This window comes from Brachyhypopomus gauderio, chromosome 1, assembly GCF_052324685.1.
Source record: "Brachyhypopomus gauderio isolate BG-103 chromosome 1, BGAUD_0.2, whole genome shotgun sequence".
In the NCBI taxonomy this organism is placed as follows: Eukaryota; Metazoa; Chordata; class Actinopteri; order Gymnotiformes; family Hypopomidae; genus Brachyhypopomus; species Brachyhypopomus gauderio.
Window position 1 is genome coordinate 45,977,821 of NC_135211.1, and position 16,775 is coordinate 45,994,595.

General features: G+C 43.6%; 1 protein-coding gene and 1 long non-coding RNA gene across 2 annotated transcripts in view; one reads left to right on the forward strand and one right to left on the reverse strand.

Annotated features, from left to right (window-relative positions):
• The window catches only part of LOC143522219 (uncharacterized), a 66,592-nt gene that overhangs the window by 39,777 nt on the left and 10,040 nt on the right, over window positions 1-16,775 (forward strand). The window lies entirely within an intron of this gene.
• Window positions 12,335-13,444, reverse strand: LOC143527689 (uncharacterized). Its single transcript, XM_077022982.1, has 3 exons — window positions 13,109-13,444; window positions 12,617-13,014; window positions 12,335-12,421 (listed from the first exon to the last, which is right to left on the reverse strand). The coding sequence occupies exons 1-2, from the start codon at window positions 13,436-13,438 to the stop codon at window positions 12,619-12,621; spliced, it is 726 nt and encodes a 241-aa protein (XP_076879097.1). The 5' UTR covers window positions 13,439-13,444; the 3' UTR covers window positions 12,335-12,421; window positions 12,617-12,618.

The following is a 16,775-nucleotide window of genomic DNA, read 5'->3' on the forward strand; positions in this document are numbered from 1 at the left end:
GCTAGAAATGTTCCCCCCCATAGCCAAGTCCATGTTCTCAAAGTTAATCTCCCTACTCTAACATATTGTTGGTACTGAGCCTCATCTGGACGTCCGACACGTCCCGACAACATGTCTCTTATTTCCCACAGTTCCATCCTAGGATGGAAGATGGTGCACCACCACCTTGGTACCGGTTGGTTTAAGTAAAGTTTTAATGATTGGTTTCACAGTCCTCCAGTCTAATCCGTCTAGTCCACAACCCAGCTTTGGTATGGCTAGAGCGTTAATGTTCAATGATATTAACAATGTGGCCAGGTGTTGTATGCTTGAAATCAGATCTCCTAATTCTGGCTTCTCCCTGTAGTATCTTTTGGTCACTAAATGGAATATAATGTGTGTCTGTGTGGTTTGTGTGGCACACTTGCCTATGGGCACCTTGGCTATACCTGTAGTGCCAAATGCTTGTCTGATCTGCAGAGCCACTCCAGCTCCCAGGTTCAGGTCCGCGCTCACACAGTGTGCTATAGCCTCACAGTCAGTCTCCAACAGGTCTCCTTCACCTTCCTCCCACCAGTCCTCGGCTGTGATGTATTCTCTGTAAAAAGCTACACTGGGGTCGGTACTCACCACTAACTCCTTCCCTGGGGCTTCTCCTGTCTCCTCCAGGTGTGTCTTGATCTCTCCTGTGGTTCTTGTTGGTTCTTTTGCTGCAACACGGTGTGAAATGTGGTACCAAGTCTTACCTTTGTCTTTCCTCACTTTCACTGAGTGCTCGTTGGCACCTTCGACCTCCCACGGGCCTGTCCACCGTGGCTCGTTCCACTTCCTCTTGTGCACCTTGATCCTTACCCAATCCCCTGGCTTCACCTTCACCTTGGGTGATTCCAGGTCTTCTTCTCCTTTTTCCTGTTGAACAGACTTATTGATTTCACAAAGCAACTTGGTTAATTCTCTCATGTACTCTGACATCTCCTGTTCCTGGATTTCCAAAGCTGGTCCCTCAATCCTTGGTCGAGGGCACCCTGGCATGGGTCGTCCTGTCATGAGCTGGTGTGGTGAGAGATTGTATTCTCCCGTGGGGGTCGCTCTCATGGACATCAACACTAGTGGCAGCGCCTGAACCCAGTCCATGTCTCCTGCTGCGCACACCTTGGCCAGTTTAGTCTTAATGGTCTGGTTGGCTCTTTCCACCAACCCCTGTGACTGTGGGTGGTAGACAGTGCCAAACTTGTGGGTTAGGCCCAGCTTTTGTTCTACTTCTGCCAAGTGTTTGTTATCAAAGTGGGACCCATTGTCACTCCTAATCACTTTTGGTAGGCCGTACCTGGGAATCAACTCATTTTGCAACCATTTTATGACTGATTTTGAATCTTCCTTTTTGGTGGGTATAGCTTCTACCCACTTGGTGAATCTGTCTACCATGACCAACAGGTACCTGTACCCCCTTACCCTGTTGTCTGGCCCCATGTCTGTGTAATCGATCACAATCTCCTCAAATGGCCCCGCGGGCACTGGGTATCCTCCAATTCTCACCCGGTATGGTTTCTTCACATTGTATGACTGACAGATATCGCATTCGCTCACGTATTGCTTCACGTGGTCTCTGAGGTATGGATGCCACCATAAACATTCTAATTTGGTCACCATGGCCGACACTCCGGAGTGAGTTGGCCCATGTGCTTCGCATAGTATCAATTTCATCTTCTCTAAGGGCAAAACTACTCTCCCTTCTGGACTCCTCCAGAGTCCTTTAGTGACTGTGGCTCCCCGGTCTATCCACAATTGCTTCTCATAGACCGTGGCTTGTTCTTGGATCTGTGCCAGGTGGCTCTCCGTCAACTCAGGCATGTTATGAGTTTCCAGCAACAACAAGCTCTGTGGGTTGTACCCTCCAGCAGCTTTGGCTGCTCTGTCAGCAGCTTCATTACCTCTAGAAACAAAACTGTCATTACCCTGATGTCCTCTTACCTTTATCACTGCCACTTCTTTGGGTAACATGATAGCTTCACTCAACTCATGTACTGCTCTCAAATGTTTGATTGGCTGTCCTGTGGCGTTAGTGTACCCATTATCCATCCACCTGACTAGTTCATGGTGGATGACCCCGTGCACGTATGCTGAATCTGTGTAAATGTTCACAATCTGACCTGACGCGTGTTCCAGTGCTCTAGTGAGTGCGACCATTTCTGCCAGCTGAGCTGAAGCTGGTTGTGGAACCACTCCTGATTCCACCTCCTCCCACTCTTCCCCACATGCTTGTACCACAGCGTAAGAGGCCTTCAGTTCGTTACCTTGTCTCCAACAACTCCCATCTGAACAGAGTTCCCATGCTCCTGGTTTAGTAATTCTGACCTTGTGCAGTTCTGGTCTGAGCTGAATGTATCTTTCTGTGGCGTCAGCGCAGTCATGTGGTGTCGCATCTTCGGCTACTTCAATGTTATCAGTCAGATTCACAAGTTTTGACGCAGTGTTGTACGTGATGTGTGGCTGTGTGAGTATGGCTTTTATCTTGTTCTGTCGTGCTCTTGACAAAGAAAAGGCTTGTGAGTTTATGAACGCCATTACTCCGTGATTGGTGCTGACTATTAGTGGGTGACACATTACCAAGTGTGCTGTCTTCTCTATCGCTGTGGTGAGTCCTGCCATGTATGTTGTGCATGGTCCTGTTCCTATCACTGGTTGATCTAATTTGGAACTGTGAAAAAATAAAATGTTCCTTCCTTCACTCTCCCCCTTCTGAAAGAGACAAGCATGAACATGGTTGTCTCTTACAGAAACGTTTAAATGAAAAGGTTGTGTGTAGTCTGGTGCTGCTAATTCAGTAGCGCTAGCAAGTGCTTGTTTCAGAGTTATAAAATCCCTCTCTGCCTCAACCGTCCAGTCAAGCTCCACCTTCCCGTTACTCAGACCTTTTGACACTGCGAGTTTTCTGAGGCTGTGAGCTAAATCACTGTAGTTAGGTATGTAGTTGCGGCAGTAGCCTGTCAGGCCTAAAAATGACATCATTTGGGACACTGTAGTGGGCTTTGGAAATGACAGTATTGACTGTCTCTGATTTGGAGTCAGGGTGTGACCTTTGTGTGAGATGTTTCTCCCCAGAAAGGTGACCATCGGCCTGGCCACCTGGAGTTTTGACTTGTTCACTTTGTAACCTAATTCAGCTAACAAGGTTAGAATGGTTATGGTGTCTCTAAGGCACTTATCGGGTGAAGTACTAGCTATTAACAAATCGTCCACGAACTGTATTAGTACGGTGTTAGAGTCAATCAAATCATTGTCAGTTAATCTAGACAGATCTTTCAACAGACATTGATTGAAGATGCCTGGTGAGTCTTTGTAGCCTTGAGGTAGCCTGTTGTATGTGTACTGTTGACCTTTAAAGGTAAACGCAAAAATGTCTTTCACATTCTCATCAATTGGTATAGAAAAGAAAGCATTAGCTAAATCTATGCATGAAAAGCTGCAGTGTTCAGTCGTTAGGTTCTGCAAAGATCGATAGGGGTCAGGTACTGGTATGTTCTCAGTTACAGTGACATCATTAATGCGCCTCAAATCATGCACCATACGATACTCATCTTTTCCAGGTTTTTTAACAGGTAGTATGGGCGTGTTCCACGGTGACGTCGTGGGTTTCAGAACTCCAACTTTGATTAAATCTGCAATGGTGTCTGTAATACCTGCCATGGCTTCTGGCTTGATTCGGTACTGTGGCTGATGAACGACTGTTTCTCCTGGCTTTAACCTAATAGGAGCCATGTGGTGTGATGCACATCCTACATCTACCTTTGTCGTGGTCCACAAGTTGGCTGGGACCGTCTCTAGTTGTTCTTTGGCCTGGGGGTGATCCAACAGTGCTCTGCCGTGTGTGGCTGTCAGGGGCTGGTTACAGAAGTACGCCAAGTCACTGGTGTCACATGCGACTCTCCAGTACTTACCATCCGACGTACCCTCTACCCCTGGCAGACAGGTTGGGCGAAACTGTTCCTTCATGGCAGTGGCCAGCATGGGGCCCAGCTCACGAGGTTCGTGTCCAGCCGAGACCAACAGCGAGACATGTGGTAGTGAATCCTGCTGGTCCGGGTTTCTCCAGTACGTCATCTGTTCTCCTGTTAACACAACTAGTGCAGCCACACCTTCAGGTCCAAAAATCATTGATTCACAATTTATATTTTGTAATTGACCTTCAATGTTATTCCACAGCTGTCCATAAACCCCATCCTCCCCTCTGATGTAATTAAAAGTGCAGTGTGTGCTGTCTATTGGTGGGGTCATACTCTGAAGTGACAGGAACCATGGTTTCCATAAATTAAACGTGTAAAGCAAATTTTTTGCAGTTGCTTGTTCCTCAGGATGTTGTAATGTGGCCCAGTAAATGTGAGCTGGGCCGTCTGCTGCTTGTTGATTAAGTATTCTGAGGCGCTCATCGTGGTTGGTGACAGAGACAGCTAATTTACCTTCACTCGGTGTGCATTCAATAATGGCTGAAAATTGACACAACAAATCTCTACCTAACAAATTAATTGGGCACTGTTCTGAAAACAAAAATGTGTGCTCGACCTGTGGGCCTGAGCCCACTGACACCTTCAAGGGCACAGTCAGTGGCTGCAGTGTAGTTTTTCCCAGAAATCCAGTAGTGGATAGTGACATCTTCGACAAGTAGCCTTTCCACTTCCTGTCTGTTAAGACTGACGTGGTGGCTCCCGTGTCGACTAAGAACTCCACTGGCTCCCCCTCCACCAATAGACATACAACTGGTTCACTGCATGTGGGGGAACTGGACATCGGGCAGCTTCATTGGCCACCAGGTGGCGCTGGCATGTATTGCATGCCAGGAGGCACAACCTGTTGTCCTTGTGTGAGTGCGGGTTTCTGCTGGTAATTTACGTTTTGGGGTTGCTGGTACTGTATTGGCTGTTGATACTGTACTGGTTGTTGCTGCTGATACTGCATTGGTTGCTGGTATGCTGGCTGTTGCTGCATCGGCTGCTGGTACAGCATTGGCTGCTGCTGCTGCGTCATCGGACAATCTCTTGCCCAGTGGCCCATCTGGCCACAACCAAAACAGCCGTTGCTTTGTGTGGTTTGGAAGTTCCCTGCTCTGCCTCCCCTGAATCTACCTTTGGACCTGCCTCTGCCTCGGTATGGGCCTGCCTGGGCGTAGTAACCGGGCTGTTGTGGCACCGCCCAGCTGTTGACCTGTTGTGGCATAACATAAGGTTGCATCATGGGTTGTATGGGTTGCATCACTGGTTGCGCGGGTGGCTGTACGGCCGCTACCTGTACTGGAGTGTCTTCCTTTGACACTAATTGCTTTTTAGGCTTTGAATTGTCCTTCTCCCTCAACAATTTGAGTAATGCATCCTTCATTAACTTATCAGTGTTTTCGCCCTTCTCTGCCTCACGCTTCATATGGTGTGTAATTACAGCTTCCCATTCACCTTCTTCCTTTTGATCCAGCGCGACCACATCTTTTAGTTTCGTTTGCACTCCCTCAGATAAACTCGCCACGACCGCTGCTCTGTACATAGCCCGCACTGGGATTGATTTATCATGCCTAACGCCAGTTTTAGCTTGCCAGATTTCTTTGCACCTATCTAAGTACGACATCGGGTCTTCATCTTCTTTAGGTTTAACCCCTGATAAGGCTGCCGTGTCAAACGTGTCCTGATTCTGCAATCTCAGCTGTCCCCACAAAGCACTTCTTATTCTACCGAACGGAGCCTCATCGGCCAGATGCTCTGTTCCAGCCGCCTTCTCGGCTGTAGACAAAATACTTAAAACTCCCATGGCTTTAAACAATGTTCTTATGTCTCCCAAACCCAACATGTCCCCAGCCGTGTACTGTTCAAATTTAGACAAGAAATACTGAATGCCCTTTTTAGGATTGGGTAATTTATCTATCATAGTGTGCAAATCTCTGTGTGTCCACGGAGCGTATGTGTGTGCGTAACTGCTCCCTGGCACTGCCATTATCGGATAATGACCACCAGGGGTCGACATGTTCTTGGCTTTTGATCGCGTGACTACACCGTGCCTGTCATAGTAGGCGGGCACTCTCACCCATTGCTCGGATTCAGACAGGTTAATACATTCATCTCCCACCTCGCTCTCCTCTGAAGAGGGAGTTTTCACTCGTCTGTTCGCCCCACCCTCGTCATTCTCCGCTTCCCATTCTAAATTTTCACCAGTCACAATCAATGTATCTCTACAGTCAGGTGCGCCTCTATTTCTCCTTTTATCATCCGCAGCGCATTTCTTTTGCTGTCTCGCACGCTCTTTTTCCAACTTAGCCTCTTCCTGCCTGATGGCTTTCTCCACGTCACAGACCACTTTCTCTGCTCTGTTCAACGTCTGTTCGAACCGGGTGGGGGCACTCAGACTCAAACTCTCATCCATTCGCTGTTCAATTCTTTGCAATGCATTATTTATCTCTGTTTCTCCAGCTTTCTCGCGATCACGGTCTTCGAGCCTCGCTAGTCTACTCTCTATTTTATCCATAGCCACATCACTGACAACCTCCATTACCACTTGTCTCCCCTCATCACATTCACGCTCTCTCACTGATTTTGGACGTGCAGAAGCCCCGTCCACATCAACGTCACTCATTTCACTCACAGACACAGGCGCCATCAGCGCTGCACGCGGACATTGAGGAGCACTGGGTTCACACGCTTTTTCTGCATAGGGAGGGGGCACAGGGAGTTCTGTCTTTTTGGTTTCAACTCGTTCTTTATCATTAATATTTTGACAAATTTTTCGAAATGTTCTCACATACGACAAATAAGTTTCAGCTTCTTCCAGCTGGTTTTTGCGCTTTTGCTTAGTTAGGGCTCCGCTAGCCTCTAATCTTTTTTTCTCTTTATTAACCCGTGTGACCCAATGCTTCTCGATCTGCTCCCAATCAACCTGAGACACACCACGGTCGTCCGGGTCTGGCCACAACCCTTCGGATCGCATCTTCTCAAAACATTTTTTCACATACATCACTGTGTCTGACCTCATTTTCGGCACAGCACGTTTCTCCATAGTATCAACCAAATAATCCTCCAAACCCTTAATATTATCCATGATATAACTCCGGTTTTTAAACTACTTCCAAATTACTTTTTCTGCAATTCGATTCCGTAAATTTTAAAACTTTTTCGTCGTACTCACTAGCACTTTAATACCCCCGAATTAATTCAGTAAACTTTATCACTTTATCGTCGTGTTCGCAAGCGCTTTGATTCGCCAGCGCGCACCCCAAGGGCAGACAGACACAAGTTAATATCTCCACACTCCAAATAACTCCAGCTCAACACAGCTCGCGCGAGTTTCACTTCCAGCACTTAAATCGTACGTCTACGGAGCGTCATAAACCAAATTATAATTTCATGCATGAAGATATATGATAATTTTTGTTTTACACTTTAACCTCTTATGAAATGTTTCTCTTGTGCTTGTGTACACAATGATGAACGTCTTTCTTGGGGGCTCATGCAATTTACTCAGGGGTTCAAATGTCCTCTCATAAGAGGCTCATGGATTTATGGGCGTGGGTTTGTAAGTCCCCCAATGAAAGGCTCTCAAGTTTTATTATAGCACGTATGCTCAAACAATTTATACAGGTCTTTATTCAACATAAAACCACACGGTACATGAAAACCAACCCAACACTGCAATTTTGCAAACACGCATACACAGATACAGCTGTAATTTCACCAATCACGCACGCAATTTCAACAAAACACACGGGGGCCCCCCAAAACCGGCTGAGCGCGTCCTCCGGAATTTCTTTGAATATATATTATTCTTGGAATCCCAGGCTACCTACTCATTCTACTCATTCATTTAACCGTGACCGAGCGCGTCCTCCACCGTTCTCTTTTTTTTTTTTTTTTTTTTAGAACAATAGTTCCCCTTTTTTTTTGAACGTGGGCTACCTACTCGTCACCTGAGCGCGTCCTCCACCGTTCTTTTTTAGAACCAAAGTTCTTTTTAAGAACGTGGGCTACCTGCTCTTTCTCTGGGCACGTCCTCCACCGTTCTCTTTTAGAACCAAGGTTCTTTTTAGAACGTGGGCTGCCTACTCTTCAACCGTTTACTGCAGTTTACAGGGCGTCCTCCTCCCGACTTTATGAGTCGTAGGGCAATCCTCCTGTCTATATATCGAGTTTGTAACACGTATACAATTTCAATACTAAATTTACAGAGAGTATTTCGCCTCGACCATTTAGTGACTGAACTTTAATTTAGCCTATGACGTAGTAACATCAGCCAATAGGAGAGAATGGCTCCTTACCTTTTTTCAGACCGCGCGGTTTAGTTCAGTCACCTCACGGACGGATTGACCTCCTCTCTTGTCCTAATTGCAGAATTCGACTCCAGCCAAAAACCATCCTCTGCTACCAATTTGTTGGGAATTTTCTTCTCCGACCCAGACGGGCCCCAACACCGCCCCGATGAACCGACTGGTTTTTGACTGAGTGGTCCAAGCAAAGTCTTGACAACAAAAGTTCTTTTAAAATGATTTATATAGAATATAATTGAATGCAATATAATAGAAGTATGCGTGGTACAAACTCTTCAGTGCACTGGTGCTAGTTGCCTAGGAATCTACCTAACCCAAGTGGATCTCAGCAGTGTCCAAGCGAAAAGCCTCTCGTGCTGGGCGATGTCCTTTCTTTCATACTCTCTGTCCATAAGTTTCGATTTGTTAAGTTTCGATAACTCCCCAATCCTGGCTGCTCTCCATGGAAATTCACCTGCTCCTCTTCTCCCAGCCTGTGTGCCTGGTTATCTAAAAACTGCTTGCTACACATCCTGCACTGAATAGGCCTCTTCTGTTCTCCTCAAGGCCACTGAGGCCTCCTTACTCCTGCTTTCCCACAGTCTTCCTGAAAAACACTAAATTGACACATCAAGTTATTAGCCTTTAATTTTCTTTTTTCCAACAAGACTGATATGTTTTTAAACTGATAAGTTGTTAATACAATGTCCATTAATATTAAAATGCTTTGACACTGGAAATTACACATCCTTAATCCTGATGGTCTGAAGGTGTTCATCAACCCAATCGGCTAGTATTCTCTTGTTTTCTTCAATGTAATGTTGATTACAACTCCTGCTGTGGTGCATGAGAATGAATGAGTGATGACAATTGGCCTTTTGTGGCTGTTATTTTAGTGGTTGTGTTAATAAATGTACATGTAGATTGGTTGCAGGCTACAGTACCACAGTTGGAATCTGAGTGGTTAATTAAATCATTCTTGATGAACATGTATTTAATCTTCTTGTCTCGTTTAAGAAATTAGTGGAGGATCCTTAAAAATGGATGCAGTCTACATTATCCTGGAGGATCCTTAAATGTTAAAAAATGTTAGCCACTGTCTTATTAGTGGGATGATAAGTCAGCACCAAAGGAATTCGTGTTGTCTCATGTAGATTGTTTATAGGTCAGTGCGTCCACTCTCTGAATAGGTAGAACAGGAGCAAAAGCAGCATCCATGACTTCTTTAGGAGAACCACAGTTTTGAAAATGTTTCATGCATACTTTTCTAGAATTCAGGAACTCCTGGAGATTAGAATTGGGCATCCTCCTTACTTTTTCACATTTAACACAAAATAGTTATTTACTGGTCAAGACCTTCCTGATGGGCTGGCACCATTGAGACCAGCCATCATTTATGCATTTGCCTCCATTAAAACCAAGCAACTACAACATGACCACTGTCAGGACTGGCTCAGATGTCATTCCTCCAGCCACCACTGGGGTCACCTAGTCCTAGACTCAATCAGCGTAATCAGCAGTGATTTGTGTCACCTGTTTTCTTGGCTTCTTAAGGAAGCTTGTGGAGACGAATTACTGCCGAATCGTTTTGACTCGCTGTTATGTTCTCAGCCCTTTCTCTTGTCTCCAAGTCTCTGGTTGCGTTCTCGAGTTAAAGGTGTCTCGCCACCTTATTTGTTTTTCTCTCTTGTTCTCTCGCTCTTCTCTGCCTTGAGCTTTTACTTATTCGAGTATCTATCTCCTACGCCACTATCTGGCCTCTCTCAAGTTTTCCCCAAGCTATTTCTCTTCCTATCCGTTTCTCATTTGTTTTGGGAAAGGTTTTATTTTATAAAATAATTTTCCAGTCACTTTTTTCACACCCATGGCATCCTTAGTTTCTTTTTTACGCGTTGAGGTTTCCGCGTTGTTTTCCGTTTCTAGTTTTATCGTGCTCTAACGGTTTGGTTTTCTTTTCATTTTACACATACTCAAAGGCTTTATGGCCATTCAGAACCCTTGGACAGCCTTTCAGAAAATATCCTTTATCACAAGCTGGAGTGACCAGTTTGTTAAACCACTTATCCCAAAAGTGGCTGAACATGCCCATCTGATCAAGGCACATGCTCTTAAAAAATTAAAGTGTTTGTTAAGTGTTTAGGAAAAGACATCATGGTGGGATAAGAGACAAAACCACTTCTTAGGTCGATTTCTACCAACAGCCTGAACCACTGGTTCTTCTCTTTTATTTTTGTTGTATAAGCTTGAGCACGCCTTAGCCCAGGGGTGTCATACTCAAACACAGTGGGCCAAAATTTTAAACCTGAACAAAGTCGCGGACCATCATTGAACAAATTAACCTTTTAATATGGACCGAAACAAATTTGCTTTAACACTGAATATGGAACAAGCAACGCTTATCACCATACATTATATATAACTTAATAGTGGAGACATGCAAAATCAAATTTCAAATAAAAAAAAACACATCAATGGCATTCATTTATTAAATAAAATTTAAAAAATAGAAAATTATTTTCTATTCGCAGCCTGGATTATTAATCTATGATACTTATAAGTTTTAGTTCATTTTATTTTAGGATTTTGGAGATATATGCACCTAACACCAATGTAAATTAGCTAGCTGTGAGCACAATGCTATTGTGAATAGTGAAATGAACCTGAAAGTTGAGCTTAAATATATTTGACCTAGTTACAGTCAGCTCTCGGCCTTAAATACATGAATGGCATGCGTCGACGGATAATGCCTAGTTCTTCAATAAAAATAAACAATAAAAACAGAAAATGGCTCCATTTTGTCGGACAGCTCGCTAACAATGTATGTAACAGGGCAGAGCATGGTCACGCAAACATACGTCTTACGAAGACTAGACTGTCTCATTTAACAGCCATGAAATGCAGCCTACCCGGCCTTCGAAGTGTGTGGCCTCCGTGGGTTCTCCGAGCCATCCCTTTTTGACATTTATATAAGATCTTTACACTTACAGCCCAAAGCTTTGACAAATTCTGGAACTACGTTGTGTATTTGCGGAAGAGAAAGGGGGTGAGAGAAGAAAGCATGGGCACCACGTATGGTTGGTGCGGGACTATACCTGTAACTTCCAAAGTAGGCCACAATGTTTCAGTGTGTAGCACGAATTAATGAACTTTTGCCTATTACTAGGAACCCGACGGCCTAGTAAGGTCCATGTAGCCCACTCCCCTGCTGTGAAGGGATTAACGCCCATTGTCTTGGTAATGCGGTGGAAGCGTCTCACCCCCAAGCTCATACGCCTGCCAAAGCACAAGCGGCTCACCTCCAAGCTCATACAAAGCACCAAACGTGATACTTCACGAAAAACTTGGTTACAAACAAGCAGACTGTATATGTTACCGATCCTACAACAAACAGCGGAAATTTTGTAGACTTGTGTCATGTGCTGTAAAACAACTTTATTTTGATCAAACATGGATGTCTATTCCGGGTTTCTTGAAGTGGAATGTCAAGAAAGTTGAGGGTGTCTTGAAGTTGAGGGTGTACTCGCCAGATGCACTTGCCGCATGCAACACACGCGTTGATGCCGTGGAGAACAATTCAAAGTACACCTTACATTTTGAATAAAATCTTTCAGAAGACAAAAATACATAACATATGTGGTGTTACGTATGTAGGCCTACTTATCAACGTACCTTCATGTAGTTGTAGCCAACAGTTGCTACACAGCCAGGGTGTACTCGCCGCATGCAACGGGCCACCGGCGTTTTCCTGCGCGCACTGTGTATGCACGCACCTTCATGATGTCTGTCAACGGCGCACTGCGAAGAACAAAGTACGTGTTATATTTTGAACGAATTCATTCACGTGTACCAGCCAGGGACCCTCTTTCTTACATTTGCGGCAGGTTCATCGTTCATCGCTGCCAAGGTCAACGGGCCACCAGCGTGTTCCTGCGCGCATTGTGTATGCACGCACAGAAGTACATTATATTTAGAACGAATTCATTCATGTATAAATTGATTCTGTGAAAATATCACAGGCATGGGTCATAACAGAACAGGAATCCAATTCCAGCAACCATGAGAAAAATAACCAGCAACCACCACGAGAAATAAACAGGACTAACACGGAAACAGACATGAAATGGCAGGAGATGCGGGGCAGACCGTGACACCGGGTTTCATGATGTGCGACTGTGGAACAGAAAGAGAAGAGATTTTTGGTTATGTTCAAATAATAGTGTGTGTGTATATATATGTGTGTGTGATTGGTTGTCTGTAACGTAGCTGTGTTAACAATTGTAAAGCGCCTTGGGTATTTAGATAAGGCGCTATATAAATTGAAACATTCATTCATTCATATATATATAAATATACTTATCGACGTACCTTCATGTAGTTTTAGGTACACAGTTGCCACACAGCCAGGGACACTCTGCCCTACACTTGCGACAGGTGTACTTGCCGCATGCAGCGCACGGGGTTATGCTGTGGTTCCGGCTGCAGTTTGTCTGCACCTGACACGTAGTCTTCTTTCCAGGAGCAGGCGAAGGACGTGGCGTTCTCTTCAACTCCTTTTCCTGTAGGAAACGAAGACGGAGTTCCTCAGCAAGAGCACACATAAAAACTCTCCTACTCTCTGTGGACCCCGTACATGCCGTGTACAAAACATGCGCGTTCATCGCTGCCAGGTCAAGTATGTTATAAAACACTGCAACGGGCCACCGGCGTGTTCCTGCGCGCACTGTGTATGCACGCGCCTTCTGGTCCATGATGTCAACGGCGCACTGCAAAGAACAAATACAAAGAAGTACATGTTATATTTTGAATAAATTCATTCATGTATGATAAATTGATTTATCAATGCCAACACATGCATACCTTCGTCCGGTTGTAGTCCGTCACAGTGTTTGGCTTCCTTTTGCGGTCGTCTGCAATCTCCACGTGCGTGTGCATAGTGCTCAGAACGCAAACTGTTTTGTTGGGCTTGGAGGCATACACCGTCAGAAGTGCATCATCGGATCTGTACACCTCCGTTGACAACTTCTCACGTCCCTTGGCGTTTTTGGCTTCCAAAGGAACTTCTCGGCGAATCTTGTTCATTGTCCCAAGCAGAGTCGTGTTGCATTCCAGCAGCTTCTTAGCCAGGGAAAGAGATGTGAAAAAATTGTCTGTGGCTACAGTTCTGCCCTTGCCCAGGTATGGCTTCATAAGCTTCATCACCACATTCTCGGACACTCTTTCCCCCTTGGGTGTGGTGTCAGCCTGTGTCCGTCTCTTCCTTGGAGGGCTCTTTTGTACCTCATCCGATGTACTGCTTCTTTCTTCATCGGATGAATCGCTGGTCAAAAAACAGGAGGGTCCTTCTCCCGCATCGGACTCACAGCAGTCCTCGTTGGTCAGCAAAGCCGCAACTTCTTGACCGGTGAACGTCCTCTGTCTTGCCATGGTGTTTTGCGTCGTCTCCACACAGGATAGTAGTGAAAATGTAAGTCGCCTGCCTTTGGGTTTCAGCTTTTATCATGACTCTGAAGAACACTCACAACAGCGCATACTAATTATACTTTATTATAATAGGTGGCGCTTCACACACAACGCCGAAACCGGGCTAATCCCATGCATACACGGGAACAATAAAAGGTGATTGGACCCGTGATAATGGTTCACGGCAATCCGTGAATATCAGATATCCGTGAATATCACGGCAATCCGTGAATATCGTGAATATAACACTGCAAAAAAATATTGTTACTTACTATGCTGTATGAGTAAAAATAAATGACGCCAAGTTATTTACACAAACGAAATATCTTATTTACACGAACGAAATATCAGTCAAACACAAGCGTAAACACTGCAAAAAAATATTATATTACTATGCTGTATGAGTAAAAATAAATAAATGACGCTAAGTTATTTACACGAACGAAATATCTTATTTACACGAACGAAATATCAGTCAAACAAGCATAATCACTGCAAAAAAATATTATATTACTATGCTGTATGAGTAAAAATAAATAAATGACGCTAAGTTATTTACACGAACGAAATATCTTATTTACAATAAATATTACTTTACTATACCTTTATTACTTTGTTGCTGCTATTGAAGTGCATACACAAGAAAATCTGGGACGCTTGCTTCATACATAACGCCAATACCACGCTAATGATAATGTGTTTCACGGGAACAATATGAACCCGTGATAATGGTTGGTTCAGCCATGTAAATGTGTGGCGCTATTGAAGTGCATACACAAGAAAATCTGGGACGTTTGCTTCATACATAACGCCAATACCACGCTAATGATGATGGTTCACCGCTCTAAATAATACTTATGTCAATATGTGGTGCTTCACACAACGCCGAAACAGGGCTAAACTTTATTTATTTATTTTAGACTACAAACTAGACCTGGTGCACCACAGAGCTCCTGCCTGTCTTTCTCTGAAATTAACATGTATGGTCCTGCTAATTGGGCAGGAGAAGGAGGGGTGATGTCCTCAGAACCTTGAAATCTCAGGAGCTCCAGTGTTTAATGACTAAAATGAAGTTTATTCCATTAAAATATTGAAAAAGGTCACGCACAAACCACTTTGAAATGTTATTTATGTAGGCATTTTAGCATTTTATGTAATTGTATTAACTATATTATATATATATATATATATATTATATAAAATATATACTGTATATAACATAAGTCATGAAACCGACTTGTGCAATAATTTATGTAGCAGAGAAATGTATAGAATTTTCCAGAACATCGTATAACGCTGTGCGCCGTCAGCCAGGACAGTCAAATCATTTTGTGCGTGAGGTTTTTTAATCAAATTGCCTTGAATGTAATATTTTATTTAATCTTAAATGAAAGCTCATCAAATTATGATACAGGGAAACGAGGTTGTATAAAAGTCATCACCCTAGTGTGTACAGTCAAGCATCATGGTAATCTCCTGCTGCACCACTGCAAAGTCCTGTCCTGTGGAGAGATGTAGAACCCCAGAAAACATCTATTTTTTTTTTTTTGTAATTCTGTCTCTGCCTATGAACTTTGTTTTTGTTACTCAGAATAGAATTGTGTACAAAAAATCTTATATGCTTCCTAGACCTCTGGCTTAGGTCTTTTTCAGCTGAAAGACAGGATTCAGTCTTTCTTTCCAGGAACCCTTCAAAGGTTCAAGTGCTTGCTCAAATGATAGCAGTTTCACATTAGCAGACAGACATGTGATTTTGTCTTGGGTCAGCTAGCCCTAGCCCTAGCCCAAGGAACTTCAAGGAAGTTCCACTGGCCTGTCTATGGCCGGGGTACACGGTCAGAAAAAGGTAACATCATGCAGAGATTTAACGAAATATATTGTTCAATTCCAAAAAATGTTCTGATGCCAGTATAACGAGGACAATACAGATCATAATCAAAATATTTAAGCAAAGATAATGGTGATTTAAATGCACATTGGTTCAAGTGGAGTACATATCCTGTTCTTGTAACAGCGAGTCATTTCCAGTGTCTGGAGTTCTGGGTCTGCTGGTCTCGGCCATTGAGGTCTAGATAGAACATGTACATCAAGCAATTACAATCCATTTCCGGGATATCATACACAGTACATTTTGCTATGGCATTAAAAAGGTTTTATCAAAATAATTTAAGCAAAATGGAATTAAAAATTCACTGCACTCTTCAACTTTGCTGTTTTCATGGAAATTGGTACAGACTTTATATTTTTGGAAGTGAAATCCTGTGTTTACAAAACAGAATTGTGAGGGGGAAAATAACAACGCTTTTTTTTCAATCTGCAGTTATATGTATAAACCATATTTTTGTCAGTATGTGGTTGTTTTTATTCATATTTCATCATTTAGTTAAATACTCACCATACAAGGTTCAAGTCTATTTCATCAGGATTCATTCTGCTCAATAGCCATGAGCAATTTGCTCATCTTGACAAGCTGAAGACTATTCTCAGAAAGTGTAATATTCCCGGTGGATATGAATATTTTGCCCCATAAATTTGGCCAACTGGTCCATTTCATTTTTTTTATTTTTATTCATGATTTGACACAATGTGACCACTTGTTTGCGTAGCTTTGTAGATGTGAGATTCTCAGGGAATTTTGCTCCACAGGCATTAGCAAATTTCGTAAGACAGTCTGATCTCCTGATGTGTGTGTCAGCCTCGATTCTTGCAAACATGTCACTGGTACACCAACATTTGATCTTAGCTCTGTAAGAGAGATGAGCACATTCTGTCAATGAGCAATACAGGTACTGCAGCCCCTCTTTCCCCTTATCTCAAGTCTTGTTCAAGCTTCGATAAACTCTGGAAGACGTCATCATTTAGTCACCTTCTCTTCGGTTAAACAGTATAATCTGAGCTAAAACACTCAGACAGATTTCTCCATGCTGTAGAATCTGAACTTTCGGACAAACGTTTTTTAGATTCATCTTCCAACAATTTTAAGTATTTCTGCAATTTTATAACGTCCTCAGTCAGTGGGAGAACATCGGCTTTGTTCTATTTTTGCTGCTCCAGATTGTTCCTG

Bases quoted from the DNA above. Each gene is read 5' to 3' on its own strand.
- LOC143527689 (XM_077022982.1), bottom strand. From the start codon at position 13,438: ATGAAGCCATACCTGGGCAAGGGCAGAACTGTAGCCACAGACAATTTT. The intron at 13,015-13,108 runs GTATGCATGTGT...TGTTCTTTGCAG, and splicing joins CGGACTACAACCGGACGAAG to TGCGCCGTTGACATCATGGA.